At 40.6% G+C, this 21,782-nt stretch overlaps 2 protein-coding genes across 3 annotated transcripts; one reads left to right on the plus strand and one right to left on the minus strand.

Annotated features, from left to right (window-relative positions):
- Positions 1–9,210: 9,210 nt before the first annotated feature.
- On the minus strand, positions 9,211–15,822 carry mtfp1 (mitochondrial fission process 1). Its single transcript, XM_031860179.1, has 4 exons — positions 15,705–15,822; positions 12,676–12,803; positions 12,237–12,469; positions 9,211–11,404 (listed from the first exon to the last, which is right to left on the minus strand). The coding sequence occupies exons 1-4, from the start codon at positions 15,772–15,774 to the stop codon at positions 11,338–11,340; spliced, it is 498 nt and encodes a 165-aa protein (XP_031716039.1). The 5' UTR covers positions 15,775–15,822; the 3' UTR covers positions 9,211–11,337.
- Positions 15,823–17,095: 1,273 nt separating this feature from the next.
- lman2la (lectin, mannose-binding 2-like a) lies at positions 17,096–21,671 on the plus strand. Of its 2 annotated transcripts, XM_031860235.1 has the most exons (9): positions 17,096–17,285; positions 17,596–17,714; positions 18,417–18,534; positions 18,617–18,699; positions 18,804–18,836; positions 19,210–19,371; positions 19,646–19,760; positions 19,870–20,004; positions 20,169–21,671. In XM_031860235.1, the coding sequence occupies exons 1-9, from the start codon at positions 17,096–17,098 to the stop codon at positions 20,309–20,311; spliced, it is 1,098 nt and encodes a 365-aa protein (XP_031716095.1). In that variant the 3' UTR covers positions 20,312–21,671. The 2 variants fall into 2 exon arrangements, with proteins under 2 accessions (XP_031716095.1, XP_031716096.1); XM_031860236.1 differs by lacking the exon at positions 18,804–18,836 and having other exon boundaries at positions 17,097–17,285.
- Positions 21,672–21,782: the final 111 nt, after the last annotated feature.

A 21,782-nucleotide genomic window follows, 5' to 3' on the forward strand; every position in this document is an offset into this window, starting at 1 on the left:
TAAGCCTTGACATTTGACTTAACCGCTATTATTTAACCACAAGATCCACTTTAATCAGCTAAATACATAACACAGGAGTTTTATTTATATGTTGCAGCATTGGGAGTTTCAGATTTTCTCAGAGAGACATTTGAACATCCCACCATCATGTGTATAAATGGCTGCATAGTGGCACGAGTTTGATTTCTGCTTCATAATTTACAGCCAGTCAGGCTGAATGGAAGAGATGTTACCTCTAAGTGTAAATCCAAGAGAGCTATTTATAGACTGCTGTGGATTCTTTTTGCTGCCATGCATCTCTGGAAAACATCACCATAGGCCTACTGATGTATAAAAGCCATTATGATACAAGCACAATTCTGTCAATAATCACTTTATACAGCTTTACGTATGGGAGGAAGCAGCTTGCATATGGTACATATTGCCACAGAGAGGGAGCCTTTCAGTCCACTGATTCCTCTTATATCTGAAAAGCAGGGGAGGAAGATATGAATCAGATGGATGAGCGAGGACTTAGCCTGGCAGTTATTGATCCCGTTGCTCCAGGAATGATCCAGAACTCATTCGGAGACTTTTTTCCCCCCTTTTGTTCAATACATTCTTTAAAGGCTTTCAAAAGACTGGCACACACGGTTTGGCACACTTGGCGTGGAGCTGATAGGATGAGATGCTATCAGTTTGAAAAAATCTATTTCACTATGCCACATATTTCCCCTCATCAGGCCCCCGCTGACTTGATCTGTGTGAGAGGAGAAAAGATGCATTACGGTTCTGATTAAAGATAATGTGTTTGTCTAGACAATGTGTTTAGTCTTGTTCGAGATGGAGTGGATGATTATTTGTGTGTGTGTGTGTGTTTAATGTGTGTGACTCTGTTAAAGAATGTGTGGCTATTTCATTTAGTCTCCCGTCATGTAAACGGACAAGGTGCAGTAAACTGTGAACGTACACTCACATGAATATATGCAAACCTATATTCACGTCTTTTTGCAACACGTAAAATGTTATTTACGGGTTTAATAGTTCTCCTTTAAATGTTTCGCCTCGTTAAAATTTTGTTCTGTCTTTTTGGCCACGTGTCAATTGTTGAATAAACCTATGAATCTGAATTGAAACTGGATTCTAATATAAGTGACAAAAAAAAATGAACTCTCTAAAGATTTCATGCCAGTTTGTTAGAGGATCTGAAAACTTTATTACAAATCTTAAATATGTATCTATAATATCAAATACTATTAAAGTTTGGAAAACATTGTAATCTGCTTAAGCAGGAGCCATACGTTTACTAAGTGGAGATTTGCACAACATTGCTGAGTCAAGAGTGACAGACACATCAGAACTGTCTCTTAATTGAAATGCAGCATTATGTAAATGTCAACTGGGAAGATATTACAGTGCAATCCACAAAATAGCATTGGTTAGGTTAGCATAATTAGATATTTAATGCTATTAACTCTGTCACACATATTTCTCCATTTAAATGAAGTAATACCTACATTTACAAAGGATTGAGTTGAAAAATAAATGAATTTATGTTACAGTCTGTGATGATACAGTGACTTCCAGTTTACACGGTTGTTTGCTTTTTTGGGGCAAGGCTACAGATGCCCTTACTTAATTAATAAAACACTAGTCTAAAACTATATAGCTAGTAGCTGCTATGAACTTACACACAAACTTAGTCATGAATTCATGAATAGCTGGTGGAAATCAATCGGGACTATCTGCATGTCTATGACCAGATTTGATTGACAGCAAACCACAACTGTTGACATTTTGATTCAAATGTTGATCCTGATTGGTGCATGAATATGTATGTAACAGAGCCCCGCCCACTTGAAAGTGGTGTAAAGAGAACAGAAGAAAATAAATCTTCAATGGAAAATAACCCAAATCTGTCAGAAAATGTGCCCTTGAAGGTTCCCATTGTTTTCCTAGTAAGAGGTTGAGAAAATAACAATTTCATGGCCTTTCATACATTACAAATAGGTCGTGGTGACAAACACTCCTTCTACATGTTGTTCTGCATGTTTTGCATACAGCTAACTGCTCATTATTAATGTAGAACGAGCAAATTGCAAGGGATACTATATGGACATGGAAGGGTATTTATCGTTCATACCCAGAGAGGATTGTGTTTTTTTTTTAGGAACAAGCAGTAGCCTCGCAGTATCTTCATTAGTGATTGATGGATCACCGTGTGCTAAGTTAACACACACCTAGCAGCAAATTCTCTCCATAAAATCAGATGAGAGTTTCTCCTCTCTCCGCGGCTCCAATACCTCTCTGGCATTTCCTGGAGCGCAGAGAGTCTGGCTGAGAAGAATAGATGGTGTGCATTATAATGAACATGGGCTGACACTGCCCCATCCATCATTCCACCCAGGAAAATTATAGCAGTGCCAGAGAGAGAGAGAAGGAGAGAGGGCGAGAGACTGTAAATCACAGGACGTCTATAGGTCTAACTCTTCTTAATGTCATACGCTCATTGTTGTGGTTTTCTAGCTGTCCACTCCACTTCTGATTTTGCCCTCAGAAGGATACTGTCAAACCGTTTGTCTGCCTGTCAGTTTACTGTATACCCACTGCAACTGTCCAAATGTCTGTTACCTTAAATATACCTCTGTCTGTTTCAACTACTCAAATGCTTGTTTTGTGTCTGTCTACCTTCTATTCCTGTAACTGAGTCTGCAACTACAGATTATTTTCATTATTGATTTTTTTATGATAATTAGTCTACAAAATGGCAGGACAACAGTCCAAAACCAAACAGCAAATCCTTCAATTGAAGACGCTGGAATCAGTGTTGGTTTGGCATTTTGCTAGAAAAATATCTAGTCGACTATTAGAATTCATTTTCCCCAGAGGATGAATCCCAATGACTTCGAGGAACCCCCTCACTTGTCTTCTAGCGCCACCAGCAGGAGGAAAAGTTAGTTTGTATTGAAGTATCTCAACCTATCCTTGATGGTTTGGCACAAGATTTTGCAGACGTGTTCATGGTCCTCAGAGGATGAATCCTATACTGACTTTGGTGATCAGTCTCACTTTTCCTTCAGCGCCGTCGGCATTTTTGTTTTTTATTTAAATATCTTGGATGTATTGCTGTAAAATGTGGTAGGTCTCCAGAGCATGAATTGTACCATCTTTGATTACCTGACCTTTCATGTATTGCAAGTCAACATTTCCTTTTTGTCTAATACTTTGTTTTCTGACCAAATACCTGCTAAACCAGTGACGTTCCATCAGCCCCAGCTGTACTTTGTGTTCATTAGCTGTGTTAATTAGCTAATGTTAGCATGCTAAGACGATGACATATTTTGATGTATTTATTTTGTCTGTCCTGTCTTGTGATGATAGATGTGTCCTCCCTCTATACTTTGCTACTAATGACAATAGCTACTGTCCGTCTGTCAGCAAAGGATGCACTCTATTGACCATGAGCCCCTCTCCCTTGTGAGCCCACGACACCAATTATAATTCATCCTAATACTGGTTCCATTTCGTGTGATTTATGCATATTTCTCAACATGCCAAAGACTTGTCATAAGCACTGAGACACAATTGAATTACACTGAGCACTCTTGTACTTTTGAATTAGTCCGGTTGTATCAAAGGATACACTGCGAGGTGACGTATGCGTACCTGTCTGTGTGTGTGTGTCTCTGCGTCTGCCTGTGTGTGCAGGTTCATCTGTGATCTCGAATGATTCACTCACGCACTGTGAAGACTGTTGTAATGGTGTTTCCGCAGCATATTGATTTCACAGTGAGCAGACGATGTCTTTGTAGGATTACTCGAGAGAACGGAAATTAGATGTTATCTCACAACAACAGATGATGGGGGGGGGGGGGTCATATGGTTTGTTATCTGATTTTGAAATTATGTCAAGCTGTCAAACTACATACACAGATATGTGTGCTGCATATGTGTGCCTCCTCTTACACTGCTGATGAGGACGATAACTGCAGAAATACTGCAACTAGTAAATCAAGTGCAAGAAAAAAATATAGATTTTAATTTAAATTGCAAATGGCAGTTTACAGTTATGCAAGGTAGGAGATAGCCTGAAGGTTAGAGCAAGGCCTTTAATCCCCTGTTGCCCCAGTAAACCTCAGTGGCCACTATAGAAACCTGGTAGTATTGCATATTTCAACCTGCAAGTAGAAGAATGTAGCCCAAGCCTGCATGCTGCGCTTTCATGTAGAAATATTACCACAGATAGTGTGCTTTAAGTGACCAGCCAGCATTTCCACTTGGCTGCATCCTCTGATGCCACCTGAACAGAATTCAGTAGGAGCCTTCAAGCTCCTCATACATAATGTATCGCTGAAGGTCTGCTCAGTTTTCATGTTCACCTAATTCATTTCACAAAGAGAGAGAGGGAGATGGAGCTCTCTGTCAGCATACAGAGCACACAGCCTGTCTCACGCTGTACGCTGTCAAATCAGGAATCACCACTTCATCACTGACAGCTTCTTTGTCGAAACAAGCGCTGTCGCGTTGCTCTTTGTTTACCTTATTGAATCTTTATCAAGACAATGCATATTGATCCACATGAGTCAAAATTAATCATGGAGTAACTCTGTCGATATAAAGGTCCTGGTTTTGCAATATATGCTGTATTGTGCGGTTGTCTAAATCATCTTAAATGTACCATACAAGTTTTTAAAAATTATATTAGTTATATTTTTAATTTGATTTAACTTATTTCTATGTGTCTGTATTTTTAGCTTAAATATTGTATTTATCATCTTGTAACTAATTATATGTTGCTTGTCTTTAATTTCTAAAGATACTATTTCAAAATAAATCACTAACTACAATACCAATAATGTCCTATAGTGCTAATTTCAACCCCCTCCAGTGTAAAGAACTTGATCAAATCCACATAACAGCAGAATTCAGCAGAATTCGTCATGCTCTTTGTCTTCACGTTTCACAGACACAAACTGCTATTTATTAGTTTAATGTTCAGTGACATGGCTCTGGCCTTGCCCTTCATTTTTTATGTGGCTTTGCCTTATTTCTTTTGTGGTTGTCTTTTGTTTCTCTTTTGCTCACAGCATAAAATCATTCATGAAAATCAATCCAAACATAGCCCGCTCTTCTGTTTCTCAAAACGTAGCCTTCTGCTGACCTCAATAAATCGACAAGTGAGCATTAAACATTTCAGTTAGTGCCCTTAAAGTGGCCTTTACGCAAACATATCCTTCACTAAAGGGGGGCACTGAGAGCTGTGAGAGAGAGAGAGAGAGAGAGTATATATATATAGACAGGAAGAGGAGCATTGTGCAACCACCATTGTAGCTAATGAAATATTTATATATATACATATATGTATATATATATATCCCTGTTGAACATCAGCATGTTGGGATTGTCATTGTAAGCATGTTAGCATGCTGACTTTTAGCATTTAGCTCGAAGCCTCCCTTTGCCCAAGTACAAACTACAGAGAAGCTAGCATGGCTGTCCACTCTTGTCTTGTTTACTTTCTGGTAAAGTTTATTCGGTGATTCTCGGCCAAGGACCCGTGCAGAGCCACATCGATCTAGTCGCTTACTTACAGTATTCATTCACGGCAGCTAGTGCTTTGCCTCCCGTTCAATCCTCTCCAGTATCTCCTGCTCTCAGGCAGCAGATATTATCTTATCTCAATTTGTAATCCACACATAGCACAAAAGCAGTGAAGAAATCAGAGCTCTGTTTCCTCTTTTGAGTCACCTTTTAGCACCTGTTCCCATAGAGGGGCAGGTGCCTTTGAAGGGGCAGGTGCTTGAGAGAAACAATGGAGTCTAAAGACTCAGAGCCAAGAAGGTTACCCCCCAAGGGGGACCAACAGGTTCTGTGTTTTAGGAAAGAGAGGAAAAAGACAAGTTCATTGCCAAAACTGGATCACATTTTGTTTGTTGGTATAAAACGTTGAGCAGCATAGAACGCTCTACATGTTAATCGTGTAATCTTGAATAAAAACATAACAGCAAGGAAGTCTGGAAAGCCAAACAAGGCAACTCAAATGAGTTCCAGGTACAAGCCAAGCTCATCCACTTTGTACTTATATGGACCTTACAGTTAAAGCAAGAAAAGAGGATTACAACCGACATTGTGACGATTAATTAAGGCATGACATGAGTTTCTCTGCAAGACATATTTTAACACAACAGAATAATGCATGTAAACCCAAAGGGAAATATTACTTTTTTGGAGCAACTTCTCTATATTTGACATGTATTAAGCAGACCTTTTATTGGACCCTTCATGCTCAGTTTATAGTACAAATAATCCACTTGTGTGTTAAAATAAATTTCCATTTCATTATACTGTGGAAAATATACAACTCTTTTTTAATTCAAATTATATTATGCTTTGTAATGCTATTACACACCTTTTGAAAATGATGAGTTAGTCCAGTGTGTGCACAGTTTGGGGATTTCGTATCTGAAATGAACACATTGAAAACTACAATTCACCCCCAAAACTGTATATAAAATAAAGCAAGAGTGACACATATTTGTGTTTGTTTGTCCTGAGAGAAGACTTGTTTTTTCTGCAATGGCTGTATGGATATCAGTGTGGGGGTGGGGGCAATTGAAGGGCTGGGAATTCCTGAAAAAAAAAAAAAAAAAAAAAAGGGTTGAGACAAGTGAGAAGGAGAGAGGGAGGTCTTTTGGCCACTTGTGGCCTTCACAACCCAGGCACAAATCATAGAGGGACATGGCAATCTGAGTGACAGATGAACAATGGCCCCATTTTCCAGCCCCATCCATCACGGGAGGGGAGATTTATTCAATTCATCAGCTTTTTGTCTCCTTGGGCCCCCTAACGCCACCTGATATTGCTCAAGGGGGACTTATAAATGTTTGTGGATTTGATCTGAGCCGGTTTGCTCGACACTGAATTAAAACATTACTTTACTTTTAGCAGTAAAGGCTGGTTTTGCCAACATCCTGCCTGCCAATCTTGATGAAGATGAATTCTGAAGAAAATGTTTGCCAAAGGCGGCGAACAATAACGTAAACTGAAGTTTGCAAAGTGAGAAGAGCTTTGGCTGGTGGTTAAAGAAAATACAGGCCCTGTAACTGTTTCCCAGAGAAGTCTTTTCATGAGAAAACCACATCACTGCAGGACTTCAACTTTTAGTTAGATATTATCAAAGCAAAGACAATAGTGAGCAGCTTCAGGCCTTACAGCATGAGACTGTCAAGTTCACACAATGAGTGATCTATATTACTTTGGCCAACAAAAAGAACATTGGCTTTCAAATATATCAGAAATAGTAATGCAGCAATTGGCAAGCTATCCACAGAGTTTCTCAATTAATCCAAATTTATATCTTATCTTTTTATTTTCAAATCTACTTACCTGCACTAAAGCCTAACTGAGGTTGGAGTCATAAAGCTTGTGCTGGAGGCCAAAGTGAGGGGTTCAATGCACTGTACTCTATAGTGAAACTGTTCTTTCAAGGCAGCATGGCTTCAGTCCTTCAAGAGGATAGGTGGAGCACAGCACAGACAACGGTAGTGATGACCTCTAGTGGCCATTACAAGAACTGAACACAGGATTTGTCTGAAAGGTTGTGTAAGGAGAAGCTTTTACATACATTCGATTATTTCTAATTTAAAACAGAAATACAATTTAATTTGAAAAATACCTTCAAGGCTGCTTTATGCATGATTAGTATGTGCCATCGTCAAGAAGACAAACCCTCGACATGCTATGTAAAGTTACAGAGTCCCTTCCATGAATACATGCATTTGTGATACTTTGTTTACATAAAGACGCAACCGTTTTGCCTGTGAAAAGTACCCAAAAGACAATAGTTAACATATGAGCGCAAGTACAACGCCTTTAAACACGTAAAAACTTAGGACACACACACACACACACACACACACAGCATTACTAACTCACTTTACTGCATTACCAACGCACAGGTCCACTGAAATAATTAAAGCAAAATTTACAAGCCAAAAACTCCCATTTACCACTCACATTCTGCTAGCCTGCGCTTCCTGCAAAGCATTTCTTTGTCAGAGATCAGTAAAGGGAACAAGCATCACATAAAGTCAATGTCAAAAACATAAGACTCCTTGAGAATAGTTTCTCCACAAAAGTTTTATTTTTAAGCATAATCCGCCTTCTGAGGCCGATAGTGAATCCTGCCTCCTCTCCAGAAACACATGTAGTAGGCCACGCTCAGAGAGCCCACTACAGACACCAGCAGGACGACCACTACCAGGACGATTTTCCACACTGCCGATCCTCCTTTTGGATCTAACAGGGAACACAAATCTGTGAATGTAGCTAGTCTGTAATGAGCAGTTTCAAAAGAGACGGACGCTCTGGATTATAAATGCATTACCGTCCACTTGTTCCGTCATAGCATATGGTTCTGGAGTAGTCAGCAAGTTCTGGTCCTCCTCAGTCACCACTTCAATAACTTCTGGTGGGCTCTCAGGCCAGATCCTCTCATTTACTGTTACAAATTGTTCATCAGCGTCTTCTTCATACTGTGGATTATCCTCAGTGATAACCCACTGGCCATGGATGTACCGAGGAATGCCTGGAGATGGTAAGATGTCAGGAGTGCAGGAGACGGAAGGAAAACTTTGAGCAAGAGCCTTCACACACAAAAAAAAAAAAATTAAGCAAATTGATCAAATGAAGATAAATATTATTGTCTTCTTACCTGCCCGAGCAGTTGTTGAGGCCAAAAGAGTCACGAACACAAGAATAAGCAGAGACATGACTGCGCACGCAGCTGCTCGTGTTTCCTTAGCCCTTTAAGTGGGCTCTTCATTTACAGCATTGGCATCAGCTGTGGCCTCCTGACTCAATCAAGATAAATAACTGCAACCTCTCAATTCACTTCAGGTTTGATGTGCCTTTGAGTGCTTCCAAGTTCATTGGTTGAACAGCCCCTTTGGATTACGCCTCTTTCATCTGAATGCAGCAGTTACTCAGGAAGTGGAAACCGTGCCTGCACAAAGAGCAAGTTGCTGTGCTGCCACTTGAAATCACACTGTGGGAAAGGTGTCCTCATAGGAAGGCCTTGAAGCAGACTGCGTGTAGATAATGCTACGGTGTCTTTCATTAAACTGAGCTGTCAATCATTACTTCCTAAAGCTGCAAAGTGGCTCTGCATTTATTGTCGTTAATATTTGTAATGTAGAACATAATCGCAGGAATGATACACAAAAAAAACACAAGCCAATAGACTTTACAAGAACTCCACACAAAGTGATATCATGGTATTTTAAACTTTGATTTATTTCAAGACAGATTTATATTTTGTATTTCTCCAGTGTGTCAGACGTTCTTACAGAACCATTGTAATGAATGGAGCTTCAGCTTTCAACAGCTGCTTTCACACAAAAAACAGTTTGAGGTTTGATCCTTTTTTTTCAGTTAAGGCTGAAAATGTGACTCATAAAACCCACTTCTGAAAAACACTGCCACATGAGAAAAACATTGAAAAAAATAAACCGTTCATTTTGCGCGTGCATCAATGGAAAATACAATGAAGTCCTGTGTACAGTCTGAAGTGTTACAATTGAACATGAATAAATGGATTTTCCCAAGGGATGCACCAATACGCTTATCAAAGCAGGAGCAGCACATTAATAAGATGATGTGTGCATTACATGTAAAGGGTCCCAGTCATGTTACCATACACATTGAATCACTGGCTTACTGGGACACTTAAAGAAACCATCTGGACTCGTGTGCTTTCCCTGCGATGACAAGTCAAGTTACCCGACATAAATAAAGGTCTGTACCCTTAAACTTACAGAAGGAAAAAGTTTCACTTGAGTGAATGAACTGGAGCCTTACGCACATTAAAAAAAAAAAACATTGTGCATTGTGTGTCCTGATCTGGTCATTAAATATTACTGAACTACAGCAAGTCAAAACATTGTTGGTGCACCCCGAGTTACAAATCACAGTCTCTTTTTTCCAGCATTTCTCTCTCTACGATAAACTGAACAGCATCCCTCACAGCAAAGAGAATATTGTGCGACACGAAAGAAGTTATTGCTCGAGTTGTACACTTGTTTACACCGACAGAAAAAAAATGACAATGATAACCATTCCCAATACAGCAAGCTCCTCTTTCTCTAATGTTCATGTTACATTTAGTATCCCTTCTTATATTATTTAAATCACATTTTAATTGTAATTTGAGAAGCTCACATGTGTACACAACATCTTCCCAGGTTCCCTTTTGCATAGTTCAGCATGAGATACAGTATATGACTTGGCTCCTCAAAGAAAAGAAATAATAAAGACGTATAGAATCTGCATATTGCTAAAAGAATCCCTTAAACCCGTTTCTGTGGCACTGACCTCCACATGTATTTGAGAAGTTCAACGCTAGTACGTACAACATACAAGTATGTTTCAAAGCTGCTTTAAACTAGTTACAGATGTTGAATGTTTTCACACTACAGAAGTTACAGCATTGTACATCAAGACTGTCTGACTACAGACTTATTGAGCAACAGTTTAGATATTGGTGAGAAATAATTCAAATACTTGTGGAGTTCAACTTGAATATTCTTAGTTTAAGATAACCATATACCATTCAGAATAATATGGATTGTAACCATGGTGTAAATAAAATGCTCCCAGTGCAAACATTGGCTCCCAACACCAACAGTCAGGTCAAATGAAATAGTGAAAAGTGCATAAGACACTTGAAACATGTATTTAAAGTAACAGACACCTTTGTTTTCAGAAAGAAACAGTCAAAGATGAACTTTAAGGAAGTCAAGAATAAGAGGGACATTAAAGCAAACTGGCTTTTTTGGCATCACAGCACCACTGAATATGGCTAATAAAACACAGCAAGTGTGGATTTGTATTTAAATCCTCGACATCTGGACATGAGGTGAGTTTATAACTCTGAACCATGAGGGCAACCATGGATCTCTGTAAAGAGGATCACAGGAATATAACAGCACACTGTGTCCCTGCCGAAGAATACTTTAAGAAGAACTTCACTGCGAATATTTAAAAATAATTCATGCTGTTACATTCCTGTTCAAGCTTTTGTTTGGTGTCGCTATCAAGATTGCCCTTTGAGGTTCAAGTTAAGGATCCCAAAAGATATTTCATGAAGCAGGAATTCCCTTTCAACTTACTTATATGAATGTAAATGATGTAATTTCTTACTAAAATCTATTTGATTATATGTATTTGTGGCTAACTGGGGAGTCTTGCTCCATGAAATTCTTCTTCAGCATTCTTTAGTGCTTCACATTGGTGGAGAACAAGAACAGGTCTACGTGGGCTGGAGTGGTTTCTAGTATCAGCGGGGTGGATGATCCGTCCTCATTTCTGCTTCTCGTCCTCGTGGTAGATCTTCCGAATGCTCGAATCGAGCAGGTAGTCCACTGACCTACAGCGTACGAGAAGGGAAACATTGTGATGTCAGACACAAGCATTTCTGAATCCATTTCATGAAAGCAGAAGTGATCTATGAAAACTTCTTCTCGCCTAACAACAGCAACTGTAGCAACGCTTAAAGTTGTATATGTAACTACTATGTTGTTGTCCTTGTTTGTGGCTCGATAACTCAGTCACTGCATTCGAATGAGTAGAATAAACTTTATAGATCGTTACTTAACAGACATTTATTTATCGAAAATCTTCATAAGTCTGCTCTTATTCTACATTTTTCTTATTGTCAACAGATTCCATGAAAGGACCGAAACACTGTGCTCAGTTCAAACCCACTTTTTCCGACTTAAGACATAAAAATGTCTGACAAATATACAGTGTCAGTCATTTCTAAAAAAACAGCTGAGCACTGTAGTTTTCAGCAAACATCCCTCAAACAATATTTTCTGGTTTGCCTCCATCAACCCTCACACAGAAAGGACTCATTAACGAGGGTGGTGACGAGTCGGCAGCAAAATGATTGGCATTCGGCAGAAAAATCGATCTGAACTGCAGAACAAACAGTTGTCAAAGAAGGCAGAATCCATTATATGCCACAGTACCCACCCCTTGCACTTCAATTTAAGTCCCTGCCTCAGATAACCGGTAGCCAAAGCTAACACATCTCTTTCATATCATCTGCTCAGCTCTGTAAAGTACAGGTAGCGTCAACCCATCTCCAGCCATGTCTGTTTCTCCCTCCTTTCTTTCTCACTAATTTTGTTAACTACTACTCAAATTAAATCTAACACAATGAGCCACATACATGATCCACATAAACATGTGCCCACCTGTCTATAGGAGTAATGATGAAGGGGATTGTAGAGAGGCCGATAGCTGTCGTGGTCCACTTGCGGACGGGCAGGGGCCACTTCGTTGTCTTGCCCAGCAGGTGCAGTGACGCGGCGCACACTCGGTTAATGGTGAAGCCCGGTATGATCACAGAGGCAAGGGCCTGCCACACAAACGTGTCCACCACTGCCGCCGCTACCCGCGTCGTCTTCCCCGGGTTGTCACCGTGGGCCTTGAGGAAGAGATGCAGCATAAGAACATCTTGAAACAGCAGAAGGATATCCAATAACACAAGAAGAACGTAAAATAAGTATACCTTTATGTAATCTTGAACTAAAATAATGTTGACCTAATATTTATTCATACTTCTTTCTCATTCCATAATAATCTAAATGTAACAAATCAATGAAGATAACACACACAAATGGTAAATCTTACCGCAGCTGCTTTCTTCCCTTTGTCCACAGCATCAGCAGTAACGTACACGGTGGCCACAGCGTAGCTGCCCCAAACAAAGCTCACTGGTACCAGAGCACGGAAGGCCTCCCCGACCTCGTTGGCATAGCCTATGTGGGCACACATGCAAAGATACACATAAGACTTCAACCTTTTTAGTCTCCTCTTATTTCATCGTAACTTCAGTTAATCACCCCGCTAACAGGTGTTAACCCTCAGGTCTATAAAAACACATTAGTCCCATACGATTATGAAAAGCTAACTGTGCCATTATAAACAACAAAGCAGCGCATTAAACACTCAGAAGCTCAGTTTTTCAGTAATGTCACATTTGAGAGCACTCCAAATTCCAGCACATATCCTGCAAGATACAAGAAGATTGTAAAAACTTCAACTTTATCTCCGACATTGAGTCGGTGAAAATGGAGAGCAACATTTGGAAAACTATGCAATACCCATTCCACAAGAGTTGATTGACTCAGACACCTTTGATACCTTATTATGAAGTCACCTGTGCCCCACTACAGTAAACGTAAACCTCTGGTGAAATGAACTCCGGTCACACGGGAAGTATTATCTTTGGTTCAATGGTGACAGAACTATCAGTGTGTGGTGGAGACAAATACCGTGGCCACTGTATTTGCTGCTTCTTAGTCTTAATTCTCCGCTTAAGGCAATCAAATCAAGATGACATTACGATTAGTGGATTATTAGATAAATATGATTTTTTTATCTTCGGTTTCAACTAAGATAATCACTGTGCACTACAGCATCATTAGGTGCTTGAGAGTTATCACCATTCAGTCACAGCGGTCCACCACAATCACTGGCCAGATGTTACCTTACATAAAAAATGATCCCAATGAGTTCCATGCAATGTGATCTATCTGAATTTGGGGGAAGGAAACACTGGTGATGAGTGTTTGAGTGAATGAGTTGAGGTGTTGGCCCCAGGAGAGAAAAAGGCTTAATTGGTGTAATGTCATTGAAATTCGGACTTTAATAAGAGATGCAGGAGTGAATGATGCTTCCGCAGCTTCAGTAAAAGAGGAAATCACATGACAGCTTTTGTCTCTAAGCGGTGGTCAAAGACCTTTTCAATTCTAAAAAATGAATCGTTTAGGGCTGAGCTTTACTCCCAACAATGATTATGAACTCCAAACTCAGCACTGCTAAGAACCACAAGAACATATTCAGGACACCGACTGACTCAGTAAAGAGGGAGAGATGAAGTACAAGTAAATCACAAGTGCGATATGCGTTTGTTATTCTAAATTTGAATAACATGAAGTCGGTATTTGCATCTAACCCAACATCCCAAACCAGATCTGTATATCTCAGCTGTCGGCACTATGAGCACAGAACAAGAGAATAAAATCTAGAAATCTTGTTCCAAGTTATTTACATATGATGCTCTCTTGATATATTTCAACCTGAAAACTGGGAACAATTTACAGGAAAAACAAGATGAGAGCCTAGTAGTTGTTGCTCATATCCATAACTGTTGGTACAGCACTTTAACACAAAAGGACATTTCGACATGTCACAGCGGGAAAAGTTGATTTCCATTTCAGGGTCCTGGTACTGTGCATGCTGGCACACTGTCACGACTTACTGGGACACTTATCCTTAATGTTACTCCTGTGCTTTTCCTGCAAGCACTGGAGGAGGACAAGTAAAAATGTCTGCTGTTAAAAAAAGACAACAAGACAACTTTATGGAGCTCTACGCTGCTAGCTTTAATACTACAAAGTAACGACTGAATCTGGAGCTCCAGAAGCCCCTGTGAGCATAAGATGATAGGAGCTGTATAATAAAACATGATAACAACAGCCCAGATAAGATTAGCTTCCAGCAAGGCACACAGTTATGATAACACAAATGCCCTGCCCTGGCATAATGGGCTGGGGTTCAAATTATGATCTGTATGCAAAAACATTTTTGTGATTAACTATTTTATATGTCTGTGTCAGCGAATATGTGGTCTGTGCCCAAACACAGTTCAGTTTGATAAAACAGTCACAATTCAGGTTAAATCCATTGCTTATTGCATATCCATCATCACAGTTTTTCCACAGTAGTAAAAAAAGTATTATTCTTGGCAAAAAAAGTACCAATTCCAAAGGAGAAAATATAATATTCAGAGTATTATATTAATGTTAAATATCTGTCTAATAATGCTGCATGAAATTTGACAACACCATGAATTTAACTATTATTTTTAAATGTTCAAGGCTCATTTTCAGACCAAAACCATACAAATATGAACACTTTCACATTCCTGTCCATGCATGTCAATAGAGATACGCAACTGCACAGACAGGATTAAAGATGTGAGCAAATAGATTATGATATTTCGATGAGGATAAACAGATTCACATGACTGCTGGCCAATGAAGGCTGTGGAGGAGCAGGAGATTAGGGCATGTTCACCAGGAGAACTGCTGCTGCAGTATGAATGAATGACCGTCAGTACTGTACCCGCCCCTCTCAGCTAATACTAGTGTAACCAATGTAAGTAACCCCCCCCAGTGTTTCAATTAGAGAACAGCAACGAAAACAGGAAGTTGTACTTTCCACAGGAATAGTGTCAGCTTTCAGTCTGGGCATGCCTGCGGGCGTTTCTTTGTGGTTGTGTGAGTCAAAGTGCCTCACCTTGCTCAACAGCAACCGTTATTGAGACAGACCTGAGTTACAGACCTGAGTTACAGACCTGAGTTACAGACACAACTCTAACGCTATAGATTACAGTTAAATACGTTATGGAAACAAAGCACGAACAACGGTGTTGACGTCCAGTCTTTGGACGTCGTCCATTGCGTCCTGTGGTCATAAAAGTGACCTTGCTATAAATAGATTTTTAACAGAGGTTATAGCCAGCTATGCTAACTTCTAGCAGGCTAGCATCTGACATGCAGCTCCAGGGTCATGACGGCTCCAGTGTAACGTTAAGTGTCTGTCCTACACTGTTCATTACAGTGGAAAAATTATACAAATATACCAATACATACCTAGGAAGCGGATCCATGTATCACGATATATGTCGACCGCTTTGCTCGTTTTTTCTTCAATGGGATCCATGCCTTCCTTCCTTCAATCCATCCCCCAGTGCTGTAACGTTACTACATAAACTCGGTGAGGACTGAGAAACCCGACACACGGCAGGGACCATGAAGGGGGCGCGGTCTTAACTCTACAGCAGCCAGTGTGAAGGGGGCGTGGTCTAAACGTTTTCCACAGCTGCTCAGCACATACATAATACATTGTGTTGTATTTATTTTTTATTTGATATGGACCCATGTGTCTGAAATAAAGTTTAATTTAAATATATTTATTTTCAGTCTCTCTCAAACACACACACAGTAGTCAAACGTAACTACATATAAAGTACTAATTTAGTAGTACTCAGTACTCAGTACTAATTTCAGGTACTTTTACTTTACTTGAGCATTTAAATTTTACGCTACTTTACACTACTACATTTCAGAGGGAAATATTCTAGGCCTACTTGCTCCACTACACTTATCTGACAGACTTTGTTTAGCATTTTAGCATGATAAACTGCATTTGTGCCTCTTTCTTGAATCTGTGTTTTGCCCCTGTGCCCTGTCTAGTTTTGATATTGTGCTTTCATGGTGCATATTCCTAAATAACATTGTTTTTTAATTCAATCAGCAAAAAAATCTGAATCACAGAAAACCTATAGGGTGGGGTAGTATTCCAGCAGCAGGTGTACTGGTTGGTTTCTGGGGCTCTGGGCACAATTTAATGAAGCTTCTATGTGTCGACTACTGCTGTGTGCATATATGAGTATTAAACAGAATACAAGATATGCACAATGCAAAGTGCATGGGAGGGCCAATGTGGGTCAATATAGGCCCGCAGTTCAATTTTGCCCTGGGGCCATCCAAATGTGTGTTCTCCAGCCATGGTGTAGTACTGTAGATTATAGTGCAAGCTTAGTAAAAGCTGTCAGCAGATAGAGAGGTCACAGAAAAAGCCTGTCAGAGGTAAATATATACAGTATATATATATATATATATATATATATATATATATATATATATATATGTGTGTGTGTGTGTGTGCGTGTGTGTGTGTCACAGCAAACGTACTGTTTAAAAGGATTCTGCAGCTCCATCTTTAGTTTCAGAATTACAAAAAATAAACAGATCACAATTTCATAGTTTACCTTATTACACCAGTTGCATACTTCCAATTTAATAAATCAATTGATTCATTCTCACTATTGACACTATCCAAAACGACGATCGTACAGTACATCCAATTAAAAGCGTGCATTATGATTGACACTCACACGGACCAATGGCGGCGAGCCATGCAACACAGTCAACCAATGGGAAGGAAGCTGACGATTGAGTGGGCGGAGTTTATACCAACGATGGCCGCCACCAGTAGTAGCGATAATTACTGGGAGCCGAGATCACCATTCAGACGGAAAATAATGTCTTTTAAATCGTACTGGACTTTCGCTTTCCTTATTTTTGCCTCGAGCCGGTGTTCTGCCGACGATGATCACGAAATGGAAGAGTTTTTGAAGCGGGAGTATTCGCTTTCCAAGCCGTACCAAGGTAACGCTATCTCACCCGTTATACACCCCATAAACGGTCACAGTGGGGCAGGCTGAGGGACAGATGTTTCCAGAACGAGCTACGTGTATTTCTATCTTGCTGCTGTAACATTAAGCTTTTTATACTTTTAACCTTATATATATATTTATATATGTATATATATACCATATTCAATACCTTACATTGTGCTTCATTAAAGACCGTTTAGTTATACCTTTCCTCCCTTAAACAGACGTTTTGTTTAGTAGCAGAGGGTCACTGCTCTCTATTGTGCGGTGTCATCTTTGTTCATGCTGGTTTGTGTGCTCAGGTGTGGGCTCCTTAGGCTCCTCGCACTGGGAGCTGATGGGAGATGCCATGGTGACCACCGACCAGGTGCGGCTCACACCTGACAAGCAGAGCAGGCAGGGGGCAGTATGGAGCCGCCTTGTGAGTATACAAATACTGGTAAATGTGGTGTGTTATGACAGTGTTGTATTTGTATTTCAATAAACAAGGTTTTGCTATTATACTCAGAGCCAGGAGACACAGGATGCAGATGAGAGGGAGGGTTAGAGCCCTCAAATACTAGATGAAGTAAAAAAACAGGCTTGTACATTTAAATGCAAGTTTATTTTAGGTGTTTCTAGTATTTATTCTACCCGTATCATTATAAATGCCAATAAACATAGTGCATAACAAGCAAGTTATCAAAGGGTTGTAAATATGAACAAGATTTGTACAGTTTTTTAGCCAGTGAAACACAGATTAAGTATGGGTTTGGTGTCGGATGATGTTTTAACATCTGGTTTTTGCTTTCAGACAGTCTGACATCATCTTTGATGATCTAACCCTGTCTGATCTTATCTTGAACTAACCACAATAAACACCCTCATCAGCTGCTGCCCATTACTGTGGTTGGGCAAAAACACCTCATGTCTCTAATATGCCACTATGATTTGTGTTTCCTCTTGCCTCGGCCTCAACCCAACCATTAGTCTGCGTGACACAGTGCTACAAATAAAAAAACAAATTACAGTGAAACCAGGCTTCTATTTACTCTTTGGTCATCAGGTTATTTTGGTCTCGTATGTTTCTTGCGAAGTCGTTGGAGCATCACTATGTGTTTTTATTTAACCCGTGTGTTTCCAGCCTTGCCATCTGACGGACTGGGAGATGCAGGTGCACTTTAAGATTCACGGGCAAGGAAAGAAGAACCTGAATGGTGATGGACTGGCCATCTGGTACACTAAGGAACGTGTGCAGAAAGGTGAGCGCTGTAGGACGTCTTACTTCATCTCAACCCATTAAAAAATAACAACTCAACACTCTGTCCTCTTATTATTTTACAGGTCCTGTGTTTGGAAATATAGACAACTTCACTGGCTTGGGTGTGTTTGTGGACACATATCCCAATGAGGAGAAACATCTGGAGGTATGATGGAGGGGCACTGCTTACACCTTAGGTGGACAAGTGTCTCTTGCAAATGTGTGTAAAAGGGCTGTCTTTGTTTTCTTTTGTGCAACCATTTGAGTCAGGCGCAGAAGAAAAGATATACTCCTCGCACACAGGTAACCAGTTTTTAGATGATCCCAATCCTACGTCTTCGTACAGCCTCTGTTGGTCCTTAAGCATGCTTATCTGACTTCAAACATACCCTTATTTTTGAAACAATACCGACATGTTTTTGTCGTTGTAGACTTTATAACAAATAAAGCATGTGTCATTCAAGTGAAACAGTCGATGCAAGTTTGTAAAAAAATAACGTAGAGCATCTTTTCTTTCTTCAGCCTCAGCCTGCATGACCTAATTGTAAAAGCGTCACCGCTGTGTCAGCACACGATGAGGGACTAGTTTAAGTCCGGAGTATTTCCTCATTTCTCTCTCTCTCTCTCTCTCTCTCTCTCTCTCTCTCTCTCTCTCTCTTTCTTTTCCTCCCACAAGAGGATCTTCCCCTTCGTCCTGGCCATGGTCGGGAACGGCAGCATCAGCTACGACCACGAGCGGGACGGTCGGCCCACGGAGGTGGGCGGCTGCAACGCCATGGTGCGCAACCTCAAACACGACACCTTCCTCTTCATCCGATACGTCCGCCGCAGGCTCACGGTGAGAGACTCTGTCCGTCTGCAATCATCCACGATAATAACAGTGCCGAGCACACTGCTCATCACCGCCACGGTCCAACCTGTTATTTGCATACGCTGGGTGCACTGAGTTTGACCCGCTAATATTTGTTTAAGCCACCTTTTTTTTTAAATGCTAAGTCCATGTCCAAGATTTTTAGGGGTTTCTACGTTTTCATATAAATCAGTAAACCTGCTGCCCGGGTATTTACATTCCGTGACCGTCTCAAAGTCCCTGAATTGCTTCTGTTCTTCAGGTGATGATAGACATCGACGGACAACATGAGTGGAGGGACTGCCTTGACATACCCGGGGTGCGGCTTCCCCAAGGCTATTATTTTGGAGCGACAGCCGTCACGGGAGACCTCTCAGGTGAAGCGCGTTCACTGTCCCAAAAACAAACTGCTCCTCAAGTACAGATAATCAGATCTAAATGATATAGTGTTAACTATAATCATATTTTATTATTCTCAATGTGCAGATAACCATGATATCATTTCCCTGAAACTCTACCAACTGACGGTATTGCGGAGTCCAAAGGAAGAGGAGGAGGAGGAGGAGGATGATGAAGAGGAGATAACTATACCCAGCGTGGATAACTTTGAGCTACTCAAACGTAAGAAAGATACTTCCTTCCCCTCTCTCCTTCTGTCTCTTCTGCTGCTTGTCACTCTTTCCTTCACTGTCATCTCTCCGTCCACCTGCTTTATTTCTCATTTCCTTTCACCCTTCCTTCCTTCCTTCCCTTTCGAACGCCCTGACTGTCGTTCTCTCTTGCAGTGGGTGAGAGTGAAGAGGGGATGAGTGGAATAGCCATTTTCTTCACCGCGCTCTTGTCCATGCTGGGTTTCATCTTCCTCATCGTCATCGGCCTGGTGGTTTACGGCCACTGGAACGACAGCCGACGCAAGCGCTTCTACTGAGAGAGGACAAACGCACGAAGAAAAAAAGATGGAGGAGGAGATTGCGAGGACTGCTGTGGTCCGTGGACCCAACTGCACTGAGACAAAGAGTGAGACCCTGCTGTGGGTCAGTAGAGCGCAGCAGGTTGCTCTATCCTGACGGGAGACGGAGTAGATGTATCACCTGCTACAAAGAGCCATTGTCCAACTTTGCCATTGGTAGTGATGAAGCAGTAGGAGGACTTTATTTCTGTCCACAGCCCCCTGCCTGACACACACCGACTCGGCCTTACCGTCTCCACTTGCATACGTGCAGTATGACGACTGATGAGCAGCTGCTGTTTTCTGGCACCGTTTTCTGCATTTGACAAATTTCATGGCTTTGAGAAATATAAATATATAAGTATCCAGTGTTTTCCTACTCTACACTACGACTTGAAGCACTAACCAAATAGCAGTAAAAGCTAATATTGCCATCCTTACTGTTGGTCCCTAAAGATGCATCTCTACTTTGCTTTAGGAAAAGCATACCTGTGCTTTTTACCTACTCATCATTTTGACTATATATATACACGAGTATGCTGTATATTCTCACCCTGTAGTTGTAGTATGCATGACATTTGTTGAGGTTATTCTTTATGAGCCGTGCTTGGTTTACATTGAAAACTGACCAGTCTCATTGATGCATGTGGTGATTTGTGTGTTTCGGGAAAATATTTAATATCGGTTCCCTTCCCCCAGATGTTAGTGTGTGTATTTGAGAAGAAAAAAAAATCAGTTTAGAGCAAACTCTTTAAAATATACATTTAAATGCCAGGAACAAATTTTGCACTGAAGAGAATTTTAACGACTACTCATTTATTGGGACTATTTTTTCCCTTTTTTGAAGACACTTTTTACTTTGCACATTGAACACTAAAATGACTTTTTGGTCCACCTCTGTGTCTGTGCGTCATGCGACGTATATGCTTTCGCAGAACCGAACAAACATGCTGGTTGGGCCTCAGGCGGCCTCGTCTGGATGGAGCTGTTGTTGACCCGGACCAGTTATTCTTCTTTATGTTGTGGAAATGGTCACAGGCCTCATGTCAATATCAGATGTGTCTGTAGGTGGTGCTTTGTTTACAATTGTGCAATGACTGAGGACTTCCTTTCCCCCCCCCCTGTAGCCACTTTAACAGCTGCTCTACTTTATTTATATTCTGTATGTTTGTATGAAAACCCGTGTGCCTCACGTATCCATCCAGTGTCTTTGTCCTGAATTATTTCTATCGCCTCATTAAAGACCAAACAAGACCGACCGTGGATATCGTTCATGATCTCTTGCAGGAAGTGGGTTATATATGTAATGTTTGGCAACAACACACAGTTCAGAGTAAACAGCCCATTGTTGAAACCTCATTTAAGCTTTCAGTGTGTTTGAGCTACAACATCCTCATTTATGGAAATGTTTACAACAGCATATCAGGGTGGAGCAAAAGGCAACGAGGAT

The sequence above is a fragment of the Anarrhichthys ocellatus genome, unplaced genomic scaffold (assembly GCF_004355925.1).
Source record: "Anarrhichthys ocellatus isolate YVR2014 unplaced genomic scaffold, GSC_Weel_1.0 scaffold23, whole genome shotgun sequence".
Taxonomy (NCBI): Eukaryota; Metazoa; Chordata; class Actinopteri; order Perciformes; family Anarhichadidae; genus Anarrhichthys; species Anarrhichthys ocellatus.